The sequence below is a fragment of the Thunnus thynnus genome, chromosome 8 (genome assembly GCF_963924715.1).
Source record: "Thunnus thynnus chromosome 8, fThuThy2.1, whole genome shotgun sequence".
Lineage (NCBI taxonomy): Eukaryota > Metazoa > Chordata > Actinopteri > Scombriformes > Scombridae > Thunnus > Thunnus thynnus.
The window spans coordinates 19556989-19577163 of record NC_089524.1 but is presented as its reverse complement, the minus strand read 5'-3'; the positions used below and the strand labels follow the sequence as shown (position 1 = coordinate 19577163).

General features: G+C 38.7%; 1 protein-coding gene across 1 annotated transcript in view; it reads right to left on the bottom strand.

Annotated features, from left to right (window-relative positions):
* LOC137187806 (voltage-dependent R-type calcium channel subunit alpha-1E) overlaps nucleotides 1–20175 on the bottom strand; it is a 103498-nt gene that overhangs the window by 36274 nt on the left and 47049 nt on the right. The window contains exons 6-8 of the mRNA XM_067596990.1: nucleotides 4742–4845; nucleotides 3502–3660; nucleotides 1892–2082 (exon numbers count right to left, since the gene is read on the bottom strand). Coding sequence (XP_067453091.1) covers nucleotides 1892–2082; nucleotides 3502–3660; nucleotides 4742–4845 — 454 coding nt within the window. The remainder of the gene's footprint in view (nucleotides 1–1891; nucleotides 2083–3501; nucleotides 3661–4741; nucleotides 4846–20175) is intronic.

The window sequence follows — 20175 nt, the reverse complement described above, 5'->3', positions numbered from 1 at the left end:
AAACTGAAAGGGCAGGCAGCTGATTGCAAGCTACACCCAGACGCAGCAGTTTATGCGTGTGTGTATGCTTGCAATCGCTGCTGATACTGAGATAATTTTGAGGTTGATGAAAATAAAAAAAAACTAAAATTCTATTGATTCTATGATTGTCCTTTGATTTCCGCACATTTCCATCACTGATAACCCTGACTTTTAGCCACAACAGTGCAACAGTTTTTATCACATCAACTCCTCTCTCGCTCAAATTTGACCAAAATGGGAGAATCTTTGAAAATGGAAAACTGATTTGTTTCAAAATTGACCAAAATGTCAGTCTATAACACCGTAAAAGCTTTTGGAAACTTTACCTTCCATTTTCCTTCAACTAAGACAAATACAAATACCAAATATATAAAAAGACCAAATCTTTGCGATATTAATTGGTGAGACAGAGCACATGTAGGAGATAACCTGCGTTAAAAATTGCCCATTTAATTGATATAACTTTTTTTTTTTGTAATTTACCTCTATTTATTTCTTTGGACAAAAAAATCACATTGATTAAAATACACTAACATTTACTAAATGGTCCAGGCTTTTCTAAAACGACTAAAATAAATAGTAGGAAGAACAAATCCTTGATTATTTTTCCAAATATTCTGTTCTGATGGTTTGGTTTTTTACATGGGCACGGTTTTATACAGTGTTCCTATCTGAAAAGGATCTGGTAATTCTGCTCGGCTGCAGGCAGAGGTGAACATGATTGGACTTGATTTGTTGGATGGTCATGCAGGCAACAGCTATATCAAATTAGCAAATGGTGCCACTGCCTGCCACTGCTTGCCTCTCTGTCTACACACTGTCTGTCTGTGTCTGGTTGCCTGACACAGAGGTTCATGAAGCATCGTGCAGCATCTCCTCCCTGTCAGACAGCACTCTGCGGCAGAAAATTGCATTGTTACTGGTTTCAATGCTCATTATTTGAACAGATGTCTCTGTGAGATGCAATATGATGGCTTATTATCTTATTTCTCTGTTGTATAACTTTAGGGGGTTTTAAAACATTGCCTCAAAAAGTACAGCTGACTTTTTATACTGGGCTAAGATACCTTGGGTATAAAACTCTCAATTTCGTTAACTTGTGTCAGAGCAACAGCATTTCTGACTCAACTCGGTATTATTTTGAGTCAATCTTTGAGCAATCTGTCACTGCTCTGTGCGATGTCAGTCGAGCAGGATGACAAAACTACACACCCTTGGTCACATAATGTAATTGTAATGATTCAATATGAACATAGAAGGAAAAAGATACTTTTCAGGTGGTTCAGGTAGATATTCAGAGAAGCAAAAGTGAAGAAGAGCTGATATGAAAATGCGTTCTTGAAAATAATACATATTAGATCTGTACTTTGAGTAAACAGAAGCAAAAGAGTCATTTTTGCATCTACACTTTTTACTCATATATATATATATAGCAGACTACATTTTTTCCTCTAAGAGACACTGAAGCGTGACATATTTCATAACTAGTAGGTGGGCAGTCTAATCTCTATTCAGGCAGTGTGTTGCAGCAGGTTGTACATTTCTCGAGACAGAGGGAATAAAAATGGCAAGCAGAGAGCAAAACAGGAATGGACAAAATTCTCACACAGTTTCAACACTAAAACCACAAGCCAGTATTTCCCCTCTCTATGTTTTACATCCACAGGCAGACAGCCTGAGAGAAAGGAGGATGCAGGGGTTGCACACATCCACTCAACAACCATCAGCGTTCTGGACCTGATGCTGCTCCTGTTCATTAGGGTTAATGGAGTCTAAATTGTGACAAAACACTACTACACCTCTGTAATTTGCAGCAATCTTGAAAATATTATGAGTGGCACATGTGTGTGTTTGAGTGTGTGAGTCTTACATTGTAGAGTACAGTGGTCCATCCCTCCATGGTGATGCATTGGAAGACAGTGAGAACAGCAAACAGGATGTTGTCAAACTGGGTGATGCCGTCATTAGGGCCAATCCAAGTATGGTTGCAGGTGTATTTGGCTGGACACTGACGCACGCCACATGGGAACTCAAACTCGGAAGAGTCCACCGTCTCGTTTTCTGAACAGAAAGGTGCAGAGACGGGAGAGGAAAAGAAGCAGGAATGTGTTACACGTTACAAAAAACCTGTTCGAAGTGTTGCAATGTTTCCTGACATTAAAAAGTTACTTCTGTATATGCAGCGCATGAAATGTGAAGGCTTGAATGTTTTTAACGACTTCAGCTTCAAGCTCCAGCACATGCAATTTAAAACAATCCATGTACCCAGGTAGAACACTAGTGAACACTGTATGATTGATTTTGTAAATTAAAGCAACATTTCATGCAATGTTTCCCATTATTATTCATCAACAGTGGAGTTATGTGACAGTGAATTCTTAGATGATGTCTTGCCTGTCTGTCTTGTCATATCAGTGTATGAATGTAAGAATGAATTAGAGTAAAAAAAAAAAAAAAACTCAATAAAACAGTGGAAGAGCGGAGCGCCTGTCTGAACACTAACGTGACCATTCAGTGACAGAATCTACTCACTTCAGTCTGTCTGTGTTATCAAACTGTCCATTCAGCTTCAGTGTGACAGGAGGAGCTCGGAGGTTAATGACAGCTGTGAATGTACAATGAGCCATTGTAGCGCACCGTATTGTTGGTTTTAATTATACAGGACAACACTGCCGGTTTGGTTTGATGATGTCTCCAGGTGCAGCCTGGCATGCCATTGTGTGTACGTGTGTATGCATTTGAGATTGTAATAATAGGCCTAAAGAGCTACATAAATACACAAGTCACAAAGTCACACACACACACATATATAACATACACAATAACAACAGAAACTTGACTCTTTGCTTTTATGTTCTGTGACTCAGTCTGTTGTCAAAAATAGCTGTAAAATGATTCTTTTATCCATTCTCATTTCATGCATTATTCACAGTTCTCCAACCTTTTCAGGTCCTTTCTACAAATTGCTCTCTTTTGTTTCATTCATGCCACCAGAGTGTGGCAGATGATTAGACTATTTCCTGTTTTGCAATGCAGTTTGAATTAGATATTGGCAGAAGAGGAATAAAATATCTGAATAACAGTAATCACCGGATGTTAACATTGGCTACTATCACAAATGGAGTAGTATGAATCAATGCGTGTGTACGTGTGTGTATCTGAACTGATCTGACTGAAGTACACTTAACTAACGGACTCACAATTACTTATGTGGATTGAGATCCCAAGATGTATTTGTTATATTTCTGTCTTTTCACTGGATGGGGATAGTCTGTGCATGTGTGCGGTTATAGAGTCAGTCTTTCCTGATAACATACATACATGAACGACTGAAGTAAAAGTGGTAAATTAGTATCATGTATGAGTTTAAATATGTGTTTTATGTTTAGATGTACATGCACAAATTCTCTGCACAGGTATCTGTATATATAAGCGTCTCTATGCATAATCTGAATAGATATACAGTCAATGTGTCTGTACCCAGTATTCCAGGCTCCGGTGTGCAGGTGCTATGCAGTCTGCCGCTGTAAAACTCCAGGCCGATGATGGCAAACATGAGGATTGCAAAAAAGAGCAGAAGGCCAATCTGCAGCAGAGGAACCATGGCCTTCATTATAGACTTCAGGACTATCTGTAGACCTGGAAGTAGAGCACACAGTGGCCAGCAGAGTTAATGTGAAAACACAACCACTATACATGTAATGATTCAAGCTCCCTTTACAGAGATTAAAGAAGTCCTATACATCAACCTGACGTTGGCTTTGTTTATGTTCATTACCTCTGCCAGGCGTAAGCCTGGAAGGCATCATGCGTTTGGTTGTGTGTGTTCGTCCATGTGTCTGTATATCCGTGTATCTGTCCACAGCTAATCTCGCACACTCATCAGCCTAATATTTTTTGTGCACATTTATGACTGTATGCTCAAGGACCTCTTGTGGTTGCAGTGATTAACAGTTTTTGAAAAACCTATTTTATAACACAATTCCTCATGAGTCTATCATAAAGCTTAGACTTTTTTTTCGTCTTTTCAGCAGTCCTTGCCATTTTATGATATGCGTTACGACATAGCAGAAGGCATATCTGGCAATTGGCCATGCTAAAAATAAGGCTTATCTAGTCTGTTGCAGGCCGCATTTTGGCCTTTGTTGTGGCTCAAAACCTGACATCCATAGAAAAGTTTGGTCTCATCTTGAACCAGAGCATCTGCTGATTAATTCTATACCCAATATGTTATGATACACTAAAGTTAGGCATGATATGAGATGAATAAATCCCCGTTTCTGTCATCTTCGCTGCCATCTTGACTGTACACACCTGGCGGAGATCAGCACCCTACTGAGTGCACTCTTTTTGTTGTTTGTGGCTTGGTTTGACCAAATTATATGCATATTCTTCCTTTTATGTGGTATCTATTTAGGTAATTTTAGTTTAGTAAAGGGACTCTGTTTCTGTAAAAAGGTGTTGCTGTTGATTATTCAATGTAATTTTTCAATTTTGTGAGAGTACCACAAACAAAATGCCATTCTCAAAGCATGGAAAATTAAAACCAGAACTATCCTCATAGTTAAATACAACAAGTATAAGTGAGAGATTTTTTTCTCTTTGTAATGTGGTTGAATCAACCATTTAACTCTCTTTAGATTAGGTGCTCTGTGTAAACAAATATATAAATGAAAGGGAAAACTATGGCTACTATGGCCATGAAAACACAGATACTCACTTGGGATGCCTGAGACCAGTTTGAGGGGTCGGAGCACTCGCACTGCCCTCAGAGTCCTCAGGTCCACTGAGATGTTCATGTGCGCCCCTGCTGCAGCCAGGATCCTAAACAAGTATACAAACACAAAAGTGCACATGTAAACCCACACAAACACACAACCAGAAGACAGCAGAATTAATTGTCTTGTCTTGCATTATTGCTATGATTTGATGCTTTATAAGCTGTGTGGAGCGGTGTTGAAGATGGGGTATCGCACACACATACACACACTAATGCCATCGCGCACAGTGTCGCAGGATGGCTGCAGTGCTTAGATATGGAGTGTGAAGACGGGAGGGTCTCCAGCAGGCAGAGAAAACAACAAGGATGTTTTTGGGGCTTTTGGCTGTTTCCCTGTGTGTGGGAGGATGGCTGTGACAACTGCTATTTAGGAAGAGAACAAAGAAAGCAGCTCCATCAAGGGAAGGGAAGGCAGGACACCCTTAGGCATGGAGACACAGTAAGCTCACGGACAAACACATGCGCAAACACGTCGACCCTTTATCTGGTACACAAAGCCCTTCAAAAGTTCCATTTTTACTTTGTTTGTCTTGTTTTGTCTCCTCTGTTCCCCCCGCCCTCTAAATACACCTCTGTGGCCTTCAGCCCTCAGACTGATGAGAAAAAGCAAAGCAACGTCTGGTGATCTCCCTCCCCACTTCCTCATTAGTCTGCCCTCCTGCTTTCCTTTCCTCTCACTTGCCTTTCTATCTTCCTCTTCATCCCTAAACCTCTCTCCTCTTATCTCTCTCTTCCTCCACCTGTTTTTTCCCCAACACCCCCCTCCCAATTATTCTTGCACCTCTGACTCTTTCAGTGTTCTTCTCTATTTTCCACTGACTATGAACACACATTTATTCCCCTTTCAACTGGATGCCTACAGAAGGAAAGACAGAGATGGATGGAGAAACAAGAAAAAAACAAAGAAAAAAAGTCGAAAGGGAAGTTGAGAAAATGTTTTTGCTGAAGATAGAATGGTGCAGAATTTTAATTCAAGACTTTGAAGCCAATATTATAATTGCTAAATAAAACTGACTGAATGAGTGAAATTATGTGATGATAGCTAAATAATTTCATACATTAAAATCAAATATGAAGGGGGTAACACATGTTAAGGAAGACAAGTGATATGTAGATTATGTAAAAGGGGTGCAGCTCTGTAAACACATCATTTATGTACAGTACAGTGTGAAAGTACCATCTTCAGATTTGCTCATTTGCTTTAAGATGATTGCATATATGATCATCACACAGCTAGAAACATAGCAACGCAGGCCCGATTACATTTCTGTGATACAGTGGTGAGAATTAGTCCCATCTTTGGTGTTAGGAGACACAGAGTGTCATCTGATTTAATTAAGAGAGGGGAAGGCAAGAAGTGAGACGGAGTGAGAGAGACTGAGAAACAATACAGAAAGAAGGAGACAGAGAGAGGGGGGGAGAAGAATTAAAATAGCTCACCATCATCCACACAAATATAGAAATTGAATTATCCTCATGAGCTTAACACCTCTAACTATATCCGTTTGGATTTTTTCTCCTTCCCCTTTTCACCTTCGTTCACCGACACTCTGCACCTCCCTCTGCTGTCTTTTCTCTGTCCCTCCTTTTTCCCCTTCAATAACCCTTCACTGCTCCTGCCACCTCTGTCATTTCATCCCCCACTTCCTCCATCTCTCCATCTTTCTTCAGACCATTAGTCAGTCCTGGCTGCTCTTTAGTTGTTATGGAGACTAGAGGATGGAGGGTCTAAAAATGGCTTCCTCATTTCATCCACTCTTATTCAGTGGATGTCCTGGTCCCTGTTTTTCAGTAACCTCTGTGTTTTGAAGGAGTGGGATGCTCTAAAAGTTACAAAACTCATTCCTTCTGCAGTCAAAAAATCATGTAAAAGGGATTTTTGTGTTTTGTTTGTTAGCTTGTTTAAGCCAAGGTGCAATGCACAAAATGGTATGTGCTGGCTCACAATTTGTGGCTCTTTTGTGTCACCGTCATGCCAGTACAACAACAGTGCTGATTACTGCTTAATTCAAATACAGATCAGAAATGTTTTGATCAGCTACATTCAAGAGTTGTTGGATACCCAGTGGCACTCTGACTGAAATATGCCCGGACAGGGGGCACCTTCATGACAAAATATGATTTTGTTGATTTTTATGATATATTTTCCCTTTTTTTCCTATTGTTAAGAGCTGTCCATGGTGCTGAACAAGTAATTTGTCCTGATTTTTTATTTTTTTATTTGTTTGTTTTTGTTTTTATTTTTTCTCATTCATCCATTAATGATTAATTCTTCTGTTCATCCATTAATCCATTAAACTTTCTCATTCATTATCCTCCCCCTGTTTACACTACTGCAACACTTATGCAAATCCCTCTGTCAATAATGACAAACTTACAGTTTCTGTTATATTCTATGTTGTTTTCTACATGTCTTTTTATGTTTCATATCATTAAATGGTGTTTCTGTTGTCCTTTTGTTTTGCACGAATTAAAAAAAGGGGAGGTAATTTGTCCTATCTAACTGTCTCTAAACTGTATATTCTATCACAAAGCTGGTTCAGTTTTAACCAGGATAAATCACCATGGCAACTTATGCTAAACAGTTAACCTGCTCCAGAGCAGACCTGTCAACACTGACCACTGACCAATCAGATCACTGGAAAAAAGGAGTCGTCATTCCTGCAGGATCCCGACATGAACAAAAGTCCTGAGTTACAATAAAGAGACAAGTAAAAAAGAGCATTATATATTTTTATAGGTCAGTAGTTAACAGTTAATTATTCCAGGTTTTCTGTTAAAACTCTGGTTTTAAAACAAAGCCTCTAACAAACGGAGAGATCGTTTACAACACTAAACACATAATGATGATTTTAGCTGCATTTTAATTGTGCAAAGTTGATTTTATCCCTGGAGTGACAACTGACGGTGTGGATGATTTTATACTCTGATTCCATCACTGCAGCTCAGAATAACATGAGACAACTCTGTGATGATAGCTGGAAATAAAAACGAAAGATTGTCTTTTATTAGAAAAATAATCCACACACTGTTAATTGACTCCCATCGTTATAATATATATATAAATTTCGGTCAGGTAGACTTCATCAGCCATTTTCCACCCTTTGCTTTGGTAGCAGAAACAGTCTGGCATTATTTTTAAGTTTTTCCTTTTTTGTGTATAACATATCCAGAATGGTTTCTTCATCATCCAATTAAATAGCAAAAATACTCACTCTATACTTAAGTCATATGTAATAATACCTACATGTATTTTAAGCCTTAGCCTACTTTTAATATTTAGAAATTATTTCTGGTGTTTCTGCATCTTATTATTCTGTTGTATGATTATAGGCTTGTCTACATAGCATTTTGCTGAATATAACTTTTTGTTGTCCCTTAAACAGAAGTTTTCTGCAGGTACTTGGTATCACCTTTTCATCTCATATCGTATGAAGTACTTCATTCATGGTTCTGATGATGTCGCTCTTAATTAACAACACTTCCTCTTCCACATGAACACGCTCGTAGCTGGATAGGAAAAGCCAGAGTTGACTGAGCTGGTTGACAGCCAGCTTTGTGATACTAGTTATCCAGGACAGCAGATGTTGATGAGGCTCAGTGAGGCCAGCTCACCCACAGAAAACCAGACTAAGTTGAACTTGCTTTGTGATACAGGCCTCAGGAAACTTTTAGGCAGATTAGATTAAAACAAAGAATGATAAAAACCCTTCACTTCAAGTGTGCATCAACAAATTATGTTAAAATTAATATACAGGAAGATGTTGCCAAAAAAACAACCACAACCTTTGTCACAGTTCTGTGCAGTCATTAGCTATGCTGCACACTCTTGCCGTCTGGACATTGGAGGCCGGAGACAGAATGTGGCAGATGTAAGTCAGCCAAGGAAAGCACAACATATGGCTGATTTGGCGCAAATGAACAATTTGGCAGACAATTTGTTTCCTCCCTGTAGTTTTCTCCCAATTGCAGGACTATTCATTTATCAGTTCATTGTTTGTATTAGGTTTGGTGTATTTCATGATTTAAATGGAATCACTCAGTGGTATCAAACACTGACAGTGTAGACTAAAAGATGAAATGAAATGAACAAAAATGATAGACTATTCCTTTTGCCAGTGTTTGTTTTTTTTTTTAAATGTTATTAGCTATAGCTTTCTATTGCATTAGAGGCACTTGCTTATCTATGATCATTTCTAAGAGAGTATTTACAATACATTTCAGAAACAACTAAATACCAAAAGTTCCCAGATTTCTCCCAATTTCTCTCTTTTTTTCTCTCTTACAACCAAGAGACGACACAAGTCTGTGTCAGAGTCAGGGCCCTATGGTGCATGAGAGGGTCAAGGGGGTTGAATTGATTAGACCCTGGTGGTAACAACACACATCTGACAGGTGCCCGTTGCATCCACAAGTTAATAAAGTCACTTTTAGTCACCATGGAGCTGTCACACACATAAACATCTTTGCTTGGCCTGCAGGCGTTATGTGAGATACACACTGTAGTGAACCGAGCTGATGCACGGGTCAGAGTTGTCAGCTATGATAAGTGAATAACAGTGACATATCCTGCAGTACTGACAGCTCCCCGCTGTGTGACAAATCTGTCGTGACAACTGTCGTGCCATGATAATGATAACGTTGTGGCTTATGCTCCGTGTCACTGTCAAGCTGCTAACTAATATGATATGAATGCACCTAACTATTGTAATAATATTAATTGTGCAGCATGTGTTATTTAAGCTGCTGGTTCTCAGAGGTGTCACAAGATAATTCTGGTGCATTTGTATATAGAAATGTCAATTTTCTTTATTGTTCTTTAATGTAATACTGCAATATTAATGATGGTTCTCTTCCATTAAAGCCCCTTCACACCTTGTCACACCTTTTCCCTTGTGTCGCCTCATTAGACTTCTTCTCAGGACTGTATATAAATTGTGTTTGATTGACATCTCCCTTTGATTGACTCTCCAGTTAGTTACATTAACTTATACCTTTATCATTCGTACCTTTATATTTGTGTGTTAGTGATTCACTTAATTCCCTGCACAGTTTCACTTTTCATTTCACTGGAGGTCCAATCAGCCTGGGTAATTGAAAACACCTGTGGGAGTGTGTAAGCTGTCCCAACCAACATGCACAAGAGACTCTTTTCACAGCAGACAAAGCAGGAGAAGCCCACATGTAAATAATAACATTAACAATGGCTCCGTTCCATAAAGTTATTATTAATTCCACCTGTGCTTTTCCTGCTTTGACAAGTCAAAATGTCTGCAGTGAAAAGGGTCAATACCACGACCTTTAACTGGCTCATCTAAATGGAATGCAGTCATTAGAAATGTCAGTCTAATATAAAGAAAAGATAAGATTAGACTTTATTGTCTCCTTTAAGAGAAATTTGTCTTGGGCATTTGAGAGAACACAGATGACACAGCTTCTACATATACACACACACAATATATCCATATACATGTACAATCAAACTACAGTTAACATTCAGTGTCACACACAGATCAATATACACTAAAACATACATCAAAAATATTGCACGATGCCCTTCACCAAGATATTGCACATTTCCCCCAATAAGAACCATAACGTCACCCCCTACACACACACACACACACACACACTTCATCTCTTACTGTTCAGTAGGTTGATTGATAGTAGAACTAAGGAAAATTTATACCTCTTAATCTTACAGTTTGGTAACCTGCAACTTCTGCCTGAAGGCCTCAGCTCATAATCTTTGTGAAAAACATGGTTTGGGTCACAGGTGATTGTAATTAATGTAATTTAATGTGAGTATAAGGTCAGTTGAACAATGACTGTACAAGATACTTGGCAATACATTTTTTTCAGAGTTCCTGGAGAGTTGGAAAGAGAATATACCATACAGTTTATAGTCTTTAATGTTTCAGTGTGTACAGTCCAGCAGCATGGTTTGCAGCAGATTGCATCAGTCAGAGAGAATCCAGCCGCACACACCACGAGATAAAAAAAATCATTAAAAACATATCCTCTGTCCTGCAAAGATTATAGTAGAGTATGAGGACAATGGACATTAAGTATTGTAACACTGCACCTAAAACCTAATCATATAAACACTTGCCAGAGAAGAAAGTAAGCCTTCATTCAGAGAGTATTTAGCCCCTTTGCCTGACTTGTGACTAGGGCTGCAACTAACGCTTATTCTCATTATTCATTAATCTGCCAATTAATTTCTCAATTAATCATCTAATCTATAAAATGTGAAAAAAATTGAGACAAAATGGCATTCACACTTTCTCAGAGCCCATAGTGATGTCTTCAATCTGTTTGTTTTGTCCGACCAATGATCCAAAACCTCAAGATTTTTATTTTACTGTCACATATGACAAAGACAAGCAGCAAATCCTCACATTTGAAGACATGGCCGCGAAGCTCTTTGGAATGAGAAAAAGACAGCCAAATGGCACCATAGCTCAAACAGTGTGAAATGTATGCCCACAGAGAGCATTGGACCTCTAAACCTGAAAAACACCAGACCTGTAGTGAGGGCAGTGCAAGCGCATGACCAACGCTTGACCCCCACAGTGCCTCTATCACTACACTACAACCCTACAAAGAAAACAGGATTTACTATTATCAAGGACGCATCAAAAAGACTTTTAATAACATTTATACTTTTTTTTAATACATTTATACATTTAACTTACTGTGCTTTTTACACATCAAACATAAAGTGCCTTTGTATGCTGTTGGTAAGCATTTAATGCAAACTGAGCTGTTGAAACACTTTGCCTGTAAACAGGTACTGAAGTCTACTTCACCAGACATAAAAACAAATCAGGACATTCTGCAGACATTTTAAGGCATTAAAAGCCTTTATCTAGATTGTGATATAATGGACAATAGATAATCTAAATCCATAATCTAAAATAGGACAGACACAAGATTTGTACAACTGTGTATAGATTTTATAACCAAGATCCCTATTTAGCTTAACCTTATTAAAGACAGCTTCCAGCGGTCTACCTGCAGAGTCTGATAAGGCTTTCATTCTTTCTTCAAAGGTAAGATGGTCAGTAAGTCCTAAGTATTTGTAATAGTCAGTGTATGACAGAGGTATTGAACAAATATGAAATTTAAACTTAGTTTGTGTCATGGACTCATGGTTTTTGGACCCTTTGTGTTTTATTCTTCTGGTTCCCTGTGTTACACTTCTGTTGTCCAGTCCTTTTGGTCATATGGTTTTGCTCGTTCATATGATTTGGTTGTATCTTTAAATGACTGTCTTGCATGATTATTTACTTTATAGTGTTGTGTGCTTAAGTTTATATTCATGTATATTCTTGGATGGGTTGATGTATGTTGATTTGTCAGTAAGAGGTTTTGGTTTCTGGGTTTTGAGTTTTCTGTGTGTTTTCCTTCCTGTGTTCCTGTACTGATTTTCCCTCCTTTGCCCATCAACACACCTGCCCTGTATCAGCCTCATTAGCCCTGCCCTGCTCTGTGTTTCCCCCTGGTTTTCTGTTCGGTCTTGGTTGGATCCTTCTGTTATGGTTTGGCAGGTTTGGACCCAAGTGCAGAGAACAGCTGGCACAGGAACTGAAGTATCTTTTATTCCACAAGTGTGCAAGCAAAGCAAAATTGGCAGCTCAGAACAGACAGGACAAACAGAACTAAACCCAGAACAAAGGATCCCACCAGGACTGAACAGAAAACTAGGACTTAAAAACTAACTGAACTAATGAGGACAGGAAGTGCAGGTGGGGTGATAGGCAGAGAAGCTCAGGAGAAGGGTGTGAGGTGATGAAACAGGAGAACAGACAGGGAGCAGCTGATGAGGTTAGATACAGGGCAGGTGTGTAGATGGGCAAAATCAGTACAGGAACACAGGAAGGAAAACACACAGAGGAAACCCAAAACCTAGAAAACAAAATCTCTTAATGACAAACCAGCATTCATCAACCCACCCATGAATATACATGAATATAAACTTCAGTATACAACACTATAAGCTAAATAATCATGCAAGACAGTTCTGTTAAAGATACAACCCAAATCATATAAACAAGCAAAACCATATGACCAAAAGGACTGGACAACAGAGGTGTAACACAGGGAACCAAAAGAACAAAAACACAAAGAGTCCAAAAACCATGAGTCCATGACAAGTTTGTAACCCTCCCCTCTTCCTGAATTGCATAACCTGAGTTTTATCATTTGTTTATCTTCAATCTCCATTTATTACACCAACGGCATACAGTATTCAACAAACTCTGAAGATCATTTTCAGTCTCTGCAAGGACTACATCATCTGCATATATGATCTAGGATTTTCAGTAGGGATGCACGATATTATGGGCACGTCATCGGTATCTGCCGATATAAGCTCTAAAATGAAATATCGGCATCGGCCGAAATGAACATTTTCTGCCGATTATGAGATGATTTGTTGCCTTCTCCTCCACTGCATAACTGTGCTTCCCTCCACGGACTGTTTCACCCTGACGGTCCCGGTACTTCCTCCACAGGCTCCACTTCATTCAGACCAGCTGCTTCTTCTAGTGGAGGCTAGCTGGCTGTGCTTTCCTCCGGTCATGCTGCGGCTAACGCTCCGCTAGCTAACGTTAGCCCTGGCTCTCCGTGTGGATCCAACAGGAGCACCAAGTCCAAGGTTTGTTATTCAGTTTAAGTGGGAAGATGCAGCTGATCTGATGGGCAGCTTGAGTGAAGTGGAGCCTGCAGAGGAAGCACTGGCACCGTCAGGGTAAAATAATCCACGGAGGAGCTGCTATGTTCGGCTGCACAGATAGGAAACACCTTGGCTGACAGGCTGTACCACTCTGTTTGGGGGGGAAAAAAAATCTTCTTCTTTTTGGTTTATAACAGCGGTTGGCAACTAGTGTATTAGGTGCATTACTGCCACCTTCTGCTCCGGAGTGTGGACCAGAGATTAAATCTACGCATTAATCCTGTCTGTCAAATAAACTCAAAGAAAACTCTACTGCTCCACCAACTTGGCAAGTTCATTAAAGTTTTAACACTGAGCTCCTGAACTCCAGTCTATATGAAGTTCTTCCTTCATATATTGTCTTTCTTGATCATACTTAGTACAATTTATGATTGTATGCGTAATAGTCTCCTCAGCCAGCTGAAAAAAAATATGTGCATATATCGGTATCAGCATCGGCAATTGGCCACAATGAGTTGGAAATATCGGCATATCGGATATCAGCAAAAAATCCAATATTGTGCATCCCTAATTTTCAGTCTAAAACTAGATCATTTATATAGATGGCAAACAGCGTGAGAGAGAGCACGTGCCCCTGTTTTACACCAGATGGGGTTGGAAACCAACCTGTTCTATGGTTACTGATCTGCACACATCCAACTGGCGTTTGATAGCGAGCTTTTAAGGCATTATAAAATTTACCATCTAAACCAGATTTTAGTCATTTGAAACTGAGAAGGTCAAAGTCAAAAGCTTTCTGAATATGTATAAAACAACTAAAACTATGCCTCCCTTCTTGTATTCTAGCATGATCTATAGTAGATAAAGAAAATACAGTATGTGGTCAACACAAGCTCTGTTCTTTATCTTGATCTACCAATTGACCAAATGTTTCCAAATAACAATATAGTCGCTCAGCTCATTCAGAATACTAAAATAGACTTTATAAACACAACTGAGAAGACTTATCCCCCTATAATTCAAAGGAACTCTAGGACCATTATTTTGAGACTTAGGGATTGGCTTTATTATGGATTTATGCCAAACAGAGGGAACCAAGCTATACTCAAAGCAAACAGAAAAAAGATTACCTAAAATTGGAAATTTTAGTTTGCAGATGTTCTATTTTTAATGTTTGCCCCCTCTCATATTTTCCTTTGAAGCCTGCATTTTCTGTCAAAATTCTGTTGTCTAGCCTTAAATTCATTTTTTAACTGTTGCTTCCTCATATTGTTACCATCACACTTTAGAAATCTTTTCTCAGCCATCCTAGTTTCCTCCGACATTATATTCAACTGTCCATTCCAGTTAGGTTCGTTTCCTTGAAAATCCACCTTTCCTGGTGGAGCATTGAATTCTACAAACTTCAGTCACATTACAAATATATTTACAACATTCACCATATCAATTTCTTTTTGCTGTTGTATTGGGTGAGCATATCTACGAGTTAACCACAATTAGGCACTCTGGAGGAGAACAGGTGAGGAGACACATTTCTAATATTCTTCTGTGGATATTGTCTAAGTTTAGCATTATCTGAAACCATGTAATCAGCAACCTGCTTGGAAGGTCAAGACCAACATAGAGTGATCAGGTACTTGATCACCTAGCAGGTTGAGACAACTGATGATCCCACTCTCAATTAACTCATTAGGACTGTGGATGTTCAAGCGGAGCAGAGGAGAGAGGCGGAGACAGCGATGTAACCTGGTCGCTATTCTACAAGTCCTGACCTAAAACCCTGCATGCTGTTATTGGCTCGGGACTCCACACCCACTGCCCAAAGGTTTAAGCCCAGAAGCGTCCTGAACACTGCAAAATAATAACAAAACAAGAAAAACAGGCAGGAGGTCTCTGCTGCCCGTAATCACCAGCTTTCCACCCTGTGGAGGGTTCTTACAATATTGTTTATTTTTTGTTGACACAGTCGTTTGGTGACATTTTTCTTTACTATTGGTTGTGTTGTTGTTGATGTCTTCTAATGCTTCATGTTGCTTTGGGTTATTTTTTGATAATAAAATGCTCCTGTTTTCTCCAGGATGTGGAGTGTCTGCTAGTCACATGCTCTCACACATTTCTACCAGTGACTCAGTTGTTGCATTCACATGTGACAACTCAGAGAAAAACATGTGAATGTGCAGAAGTCAATATATTTTTAAGGGCATTTTTGCCACAAGGCCAGATCATCATTTCTGACTCTGACAATACCAGCAGTAGTGTGTGTGTCTGTATATTACACAAGAAGACCTGCTCAAGACAACATTTAATTATCAAAAATAGATTTTTGATAATAAATAATAGATGGGGTTTTTTTAAGTATAACAAGTTGACCATCTATCTACCTCTCTTAACAGCAAACAGATTTCTTCCTGAAGTGTCCTTGAGCAAAACACTGAATCTCTTCAAGCCACGAGTGTGCTGTATTGAGTTTGGTAGATTATTTTTTTCCTAAAATTAAACCTGCTGAGTTCAATTTAACAGCAAAATCTCCTTTTCAAGAGTTGATTCGGTTTGTTTATGCACAAGGAGCAAACAACTGATCTGAACAGCGAAGTCAACATTTCCTCCAAAGTTTTGCATCTGCATTACATCACACTGCATTCTGACCTCTCTGTAGAAGGAACAGAAAAGTCAAACACAGTATTTACCTTCAGGGATAAAGTAAAATCATATGTTCCCAATTCTGTAAGACCTCTGATTCTGCAAGATGATCAATTAAAAGAACTGCTCTGGTGGCCCACAGTGCAGTGGGTGGTATGTGTACAGCAGATTGTCTTGACAGAATAAGGAATTGTGTGGAGCTACTCCTACAGTGCTGCTCTGGTTGGTTCAGTTGATATAAGCCTCTCTGCCTCCCACAGTGTGCTCTCTCATTTTTAACTCCCCCCTCATCTCTCCTTTTTTCTGCTTTCACACACACACACAAACACACACGCTGAACCCCTACTCACACACATCATATTCAAGTTGTTATGCAAGATCAAATGTTACGGCTCTTTGTATTAAGAGCCAAAAATACTGGCCTGGCTTTATGTGAATCAGCTGAGTATCAACCTGCATGTTGGTTTATGTGTCCGCTAAATGTTTGCTGTTTGTCCAGAATGAATAATTGATTTGGGTTAATTCTTTATTTGCCATCTGTTGGAAGAGAGTGAAAGAGATAAATAGAGAAAGAGTGAGTGAGAGATGTTAATTTGACACAGAGCAGAGATGAGTTGGTGGCACACCAACTCCTTCATAGGTTACGAAGGTTCACATGCAGCATGTAAAACCAAATGAAAATCACCATGTTGTGTAACAATATAACCAAAGCGCCTCCATGCAATATGTTTTTATTAATAAATTCTAAAGTGGACAAGACAAGAAGACTGCTGAAGGTTACTGAAGGCATATTAAATCAACAAGCAAGTTAAACATAAAATAAAGGATAGTAAAATGATAAAGGGTCAAAAAATGTGTTCATCTTTGCCGTCTGATTCCAACAATCTGACATTCACTGTAATGGCTGTGTATGTTGTCAAATTCAACATTTTTTTACAAGCTCTTTAGAGAAAGATTTTGAATCCAAGCAGGACTACAGCACCTTCACAGGTTTTCTCTGTGAGATTGCCAACTTGTCTGGAAAACATCAAGAGAAAATGTTGTTTATTATCGTATGTAAAGCATATTCTTTTGAAGATACTGAAATAAAGGTGACTGCATTTTGGCTTGGAGCTCTGTTTCGTGTCTTGCAGATAATCAAAGCCAAATGCAACATGCTGCTTGTTGGCAGTGATACACTTCAAGGAGCTGCTTCAGTATTCCCTCCACAGTGACACTAACAAACACAGTGTCCTCAGAAAACCTTGTGCTGCATTTTATTGTCAGTCACTTACAATTCTTTTGCTTTTTACACATTTCAAAAAATCATCTACAACACCTTGTACAAAAGGTCTAATCATTGATCAGACTGGAGGCTGATTTCTGGCTACATTATTCTGCTGATGCCAATTTGCAGCTGATTGATGGGAACATCATTTGATGATGTAATTTCCACCCCAGCCAGACTCCAAGGTTGAAACACTGTAAATCAGTGTAATTCACCACCAGTTGATGGCTCCTGCATTCATCTCAGTGGTAGAAAAGTGCCACTTTAACCCAATATAGAGTGTAAGTCTGAGGCAAAGTGAGATTTTATTGTTTCACTACATTAAGAAATCACTAGTCTAGATGAAAATCCACTAGTGATATTTTTTTTCACTGTTAATTCAACACACTGGACCATGATGCCCTGCACACTGGAACTATTTCAAACAACCTGCAGTCTTTTGAATTTCTCTCTTTGGTACGCCTAACATCCCTTCCCTACGGATACTCATCCATTTAATCTGGTTGCTTGTCAGAGGCACTCGCTCCAATATTTCTAAACATCTTTGGCCTGTAAACAGGTAAACAGAGGAGACAGGCGTTTCGCAAAAGTCCAGAAACACTCTCTTCAAATTAGCTCTGCTCCACACATGCCCATATGGAGTGTGTAATTAAATAACTCCTACTACATTTGCAGGGAAACTGTGGCTGTAACAGAGCAGTCACTTTCCTCTTGCCAACAACAATGACGGTTGATTCTGACACCTCTGAGAAGACATCTTATGCTGGTTAAAACAAAGACTCACTGCCATGTAATCACTACATCTCTCCCAGTGTTTCTAATCCATGATAATAATAAGTTATTGTGAAACAAAAAAAAAGAGGAAAAATATTGTTTTGATTGAGGAGGTATCTTGGAATGAGGATTTTTTTGTAACAGCAATACAAGTTTCAACCTATACATCAGCATTATTCATTGGGGGACCAATGTTTTACATGTAGGTTTATATGTTTTCAGTGTTTTATTATTATATATTTATTAAAACTGTGTTTGAATTCACAGGATATGTGTTTCATTTAAACTCTTACATACTGTTAATATTCTGACCCTTCACAGTATCACGTCATAATTAGTCTGTATAATAAATTTCTGAACCATAAATACATTTTGTATTCATAAATACGTCATCACTAAATGGGTGATTAATCTTTAATGAAGCTTTCAGAGAGCAGAGAGAGTTATTCTTCAGGTTTTACAACTATTTTTTATGGAAAAAAACTTTAACAATCACACATATGGTCCTGTGTTACCTAAAACAGAATATAACAGTCATGATTTTTATGTATTGTTATATTATATCACTTTTAGTGTTATTGGATGTGAACAATGCAACAACATTTTTGAATGGTGTTTTTTTTCCCCAATAAATACAAATTTAACCCAGAAGACCCTCTATGTACAAAAAAATTGTACCAGCTGCACAAAATTTAAAAAATTTAAATATTTCCATTTTTATATATTCTGAGTTACTTTAAGAAAAGTCATAAAATTTCAGGCTAAATGCTCTCAAATGTAAAAGTGCATCATATTTGACCTGAACAGTATGTAAGGATTAACTTAAGTGGATTTTATTATTTCTTGTGTTATTTATCTGTTAAGTTTATTACACTTTGTTTCAGCACAATGGTCTCAGTTTGTCTCTCTACATCTGAGTGAATTATTATGATTATCATTAGATGTTACAAAGTCATATTTATTGGGATTATTATACTGTACAAGCCTTGTATTTACATGACCTACAGCACTTTTATAACAATCCTCTTAAAGGTTTTATGTAAACTGAAGGGAAACTTTAGTTTTTGCTGGAGGGCCAGATTTGGCTCATGGGCTGCTTTCTGCCTGCCACTGTTTTATGTTATAACATTTCTGGATATCACACTGACATACATCATTTAAAATGAGCTGTATCTCATCCAGTGCAGCATGTGTATGTCAGCCTCTCTCAGCTCAGTGCGTACAGTGCTGCAAGCCCAGAGCCGACACCTGCTGCTCTTCCATCTCTGTCTGACTCTGAAACATGCAATTTCACTCTGAACTCCTTGCGAGGAGATTCAACAACAATTTAAGTTGTGGGAATACTGTGTTCCCTCTTGTATTTTGTCAAGCAAGTCTTTTACCAGAGGAACACATGTCAGACTGAAAACTACTGTACTGTAAATGAAATTGGACGCTTTTTTATTAATCAAAGATAATTAGAAACGGTCTCTCAAAAGGGCTGTTTGCCTGAAATTCAATTTGTAAGATGACATTGGCAGCTCATAATTGAGAAACGTTCCTGTGGATTTAGCTCGACCCTCTTGCAGGATTTTGGGAACTTTTAATGGTAGCTGAACTGAATTTAATTCGACTTGAATCCCAGCTGACATCACAACTACTTTCATCTCAGTGTAGCACCTCATTTTCTCTGATCAGATACCAGACCAGACTGCATGAAGGCCCTCGACACAGACTTTGTTTCATGGCCCACTAAGTCTCTTTAAAAAGGCAAGATGGATGGATGGAGAGACAGAGAGATAGAGAGAGAGGGCATACAGGGACAGAGAGTGAGCTTGTTATACCATCTATTTCCTCAACACCATCATCATTATTCACTGACTTAATTCAGGATCACAGCTAAAACACCACTTTCACACGGAGGATGTCGTTTGAATGTCACTAATGACACATTCTGCCCCTCGCACGCTTTTTTCTTAATCTTACAGATCTCACAGATTCATGTCTCATTTAGTTTGACTTGCCAAACAAAAG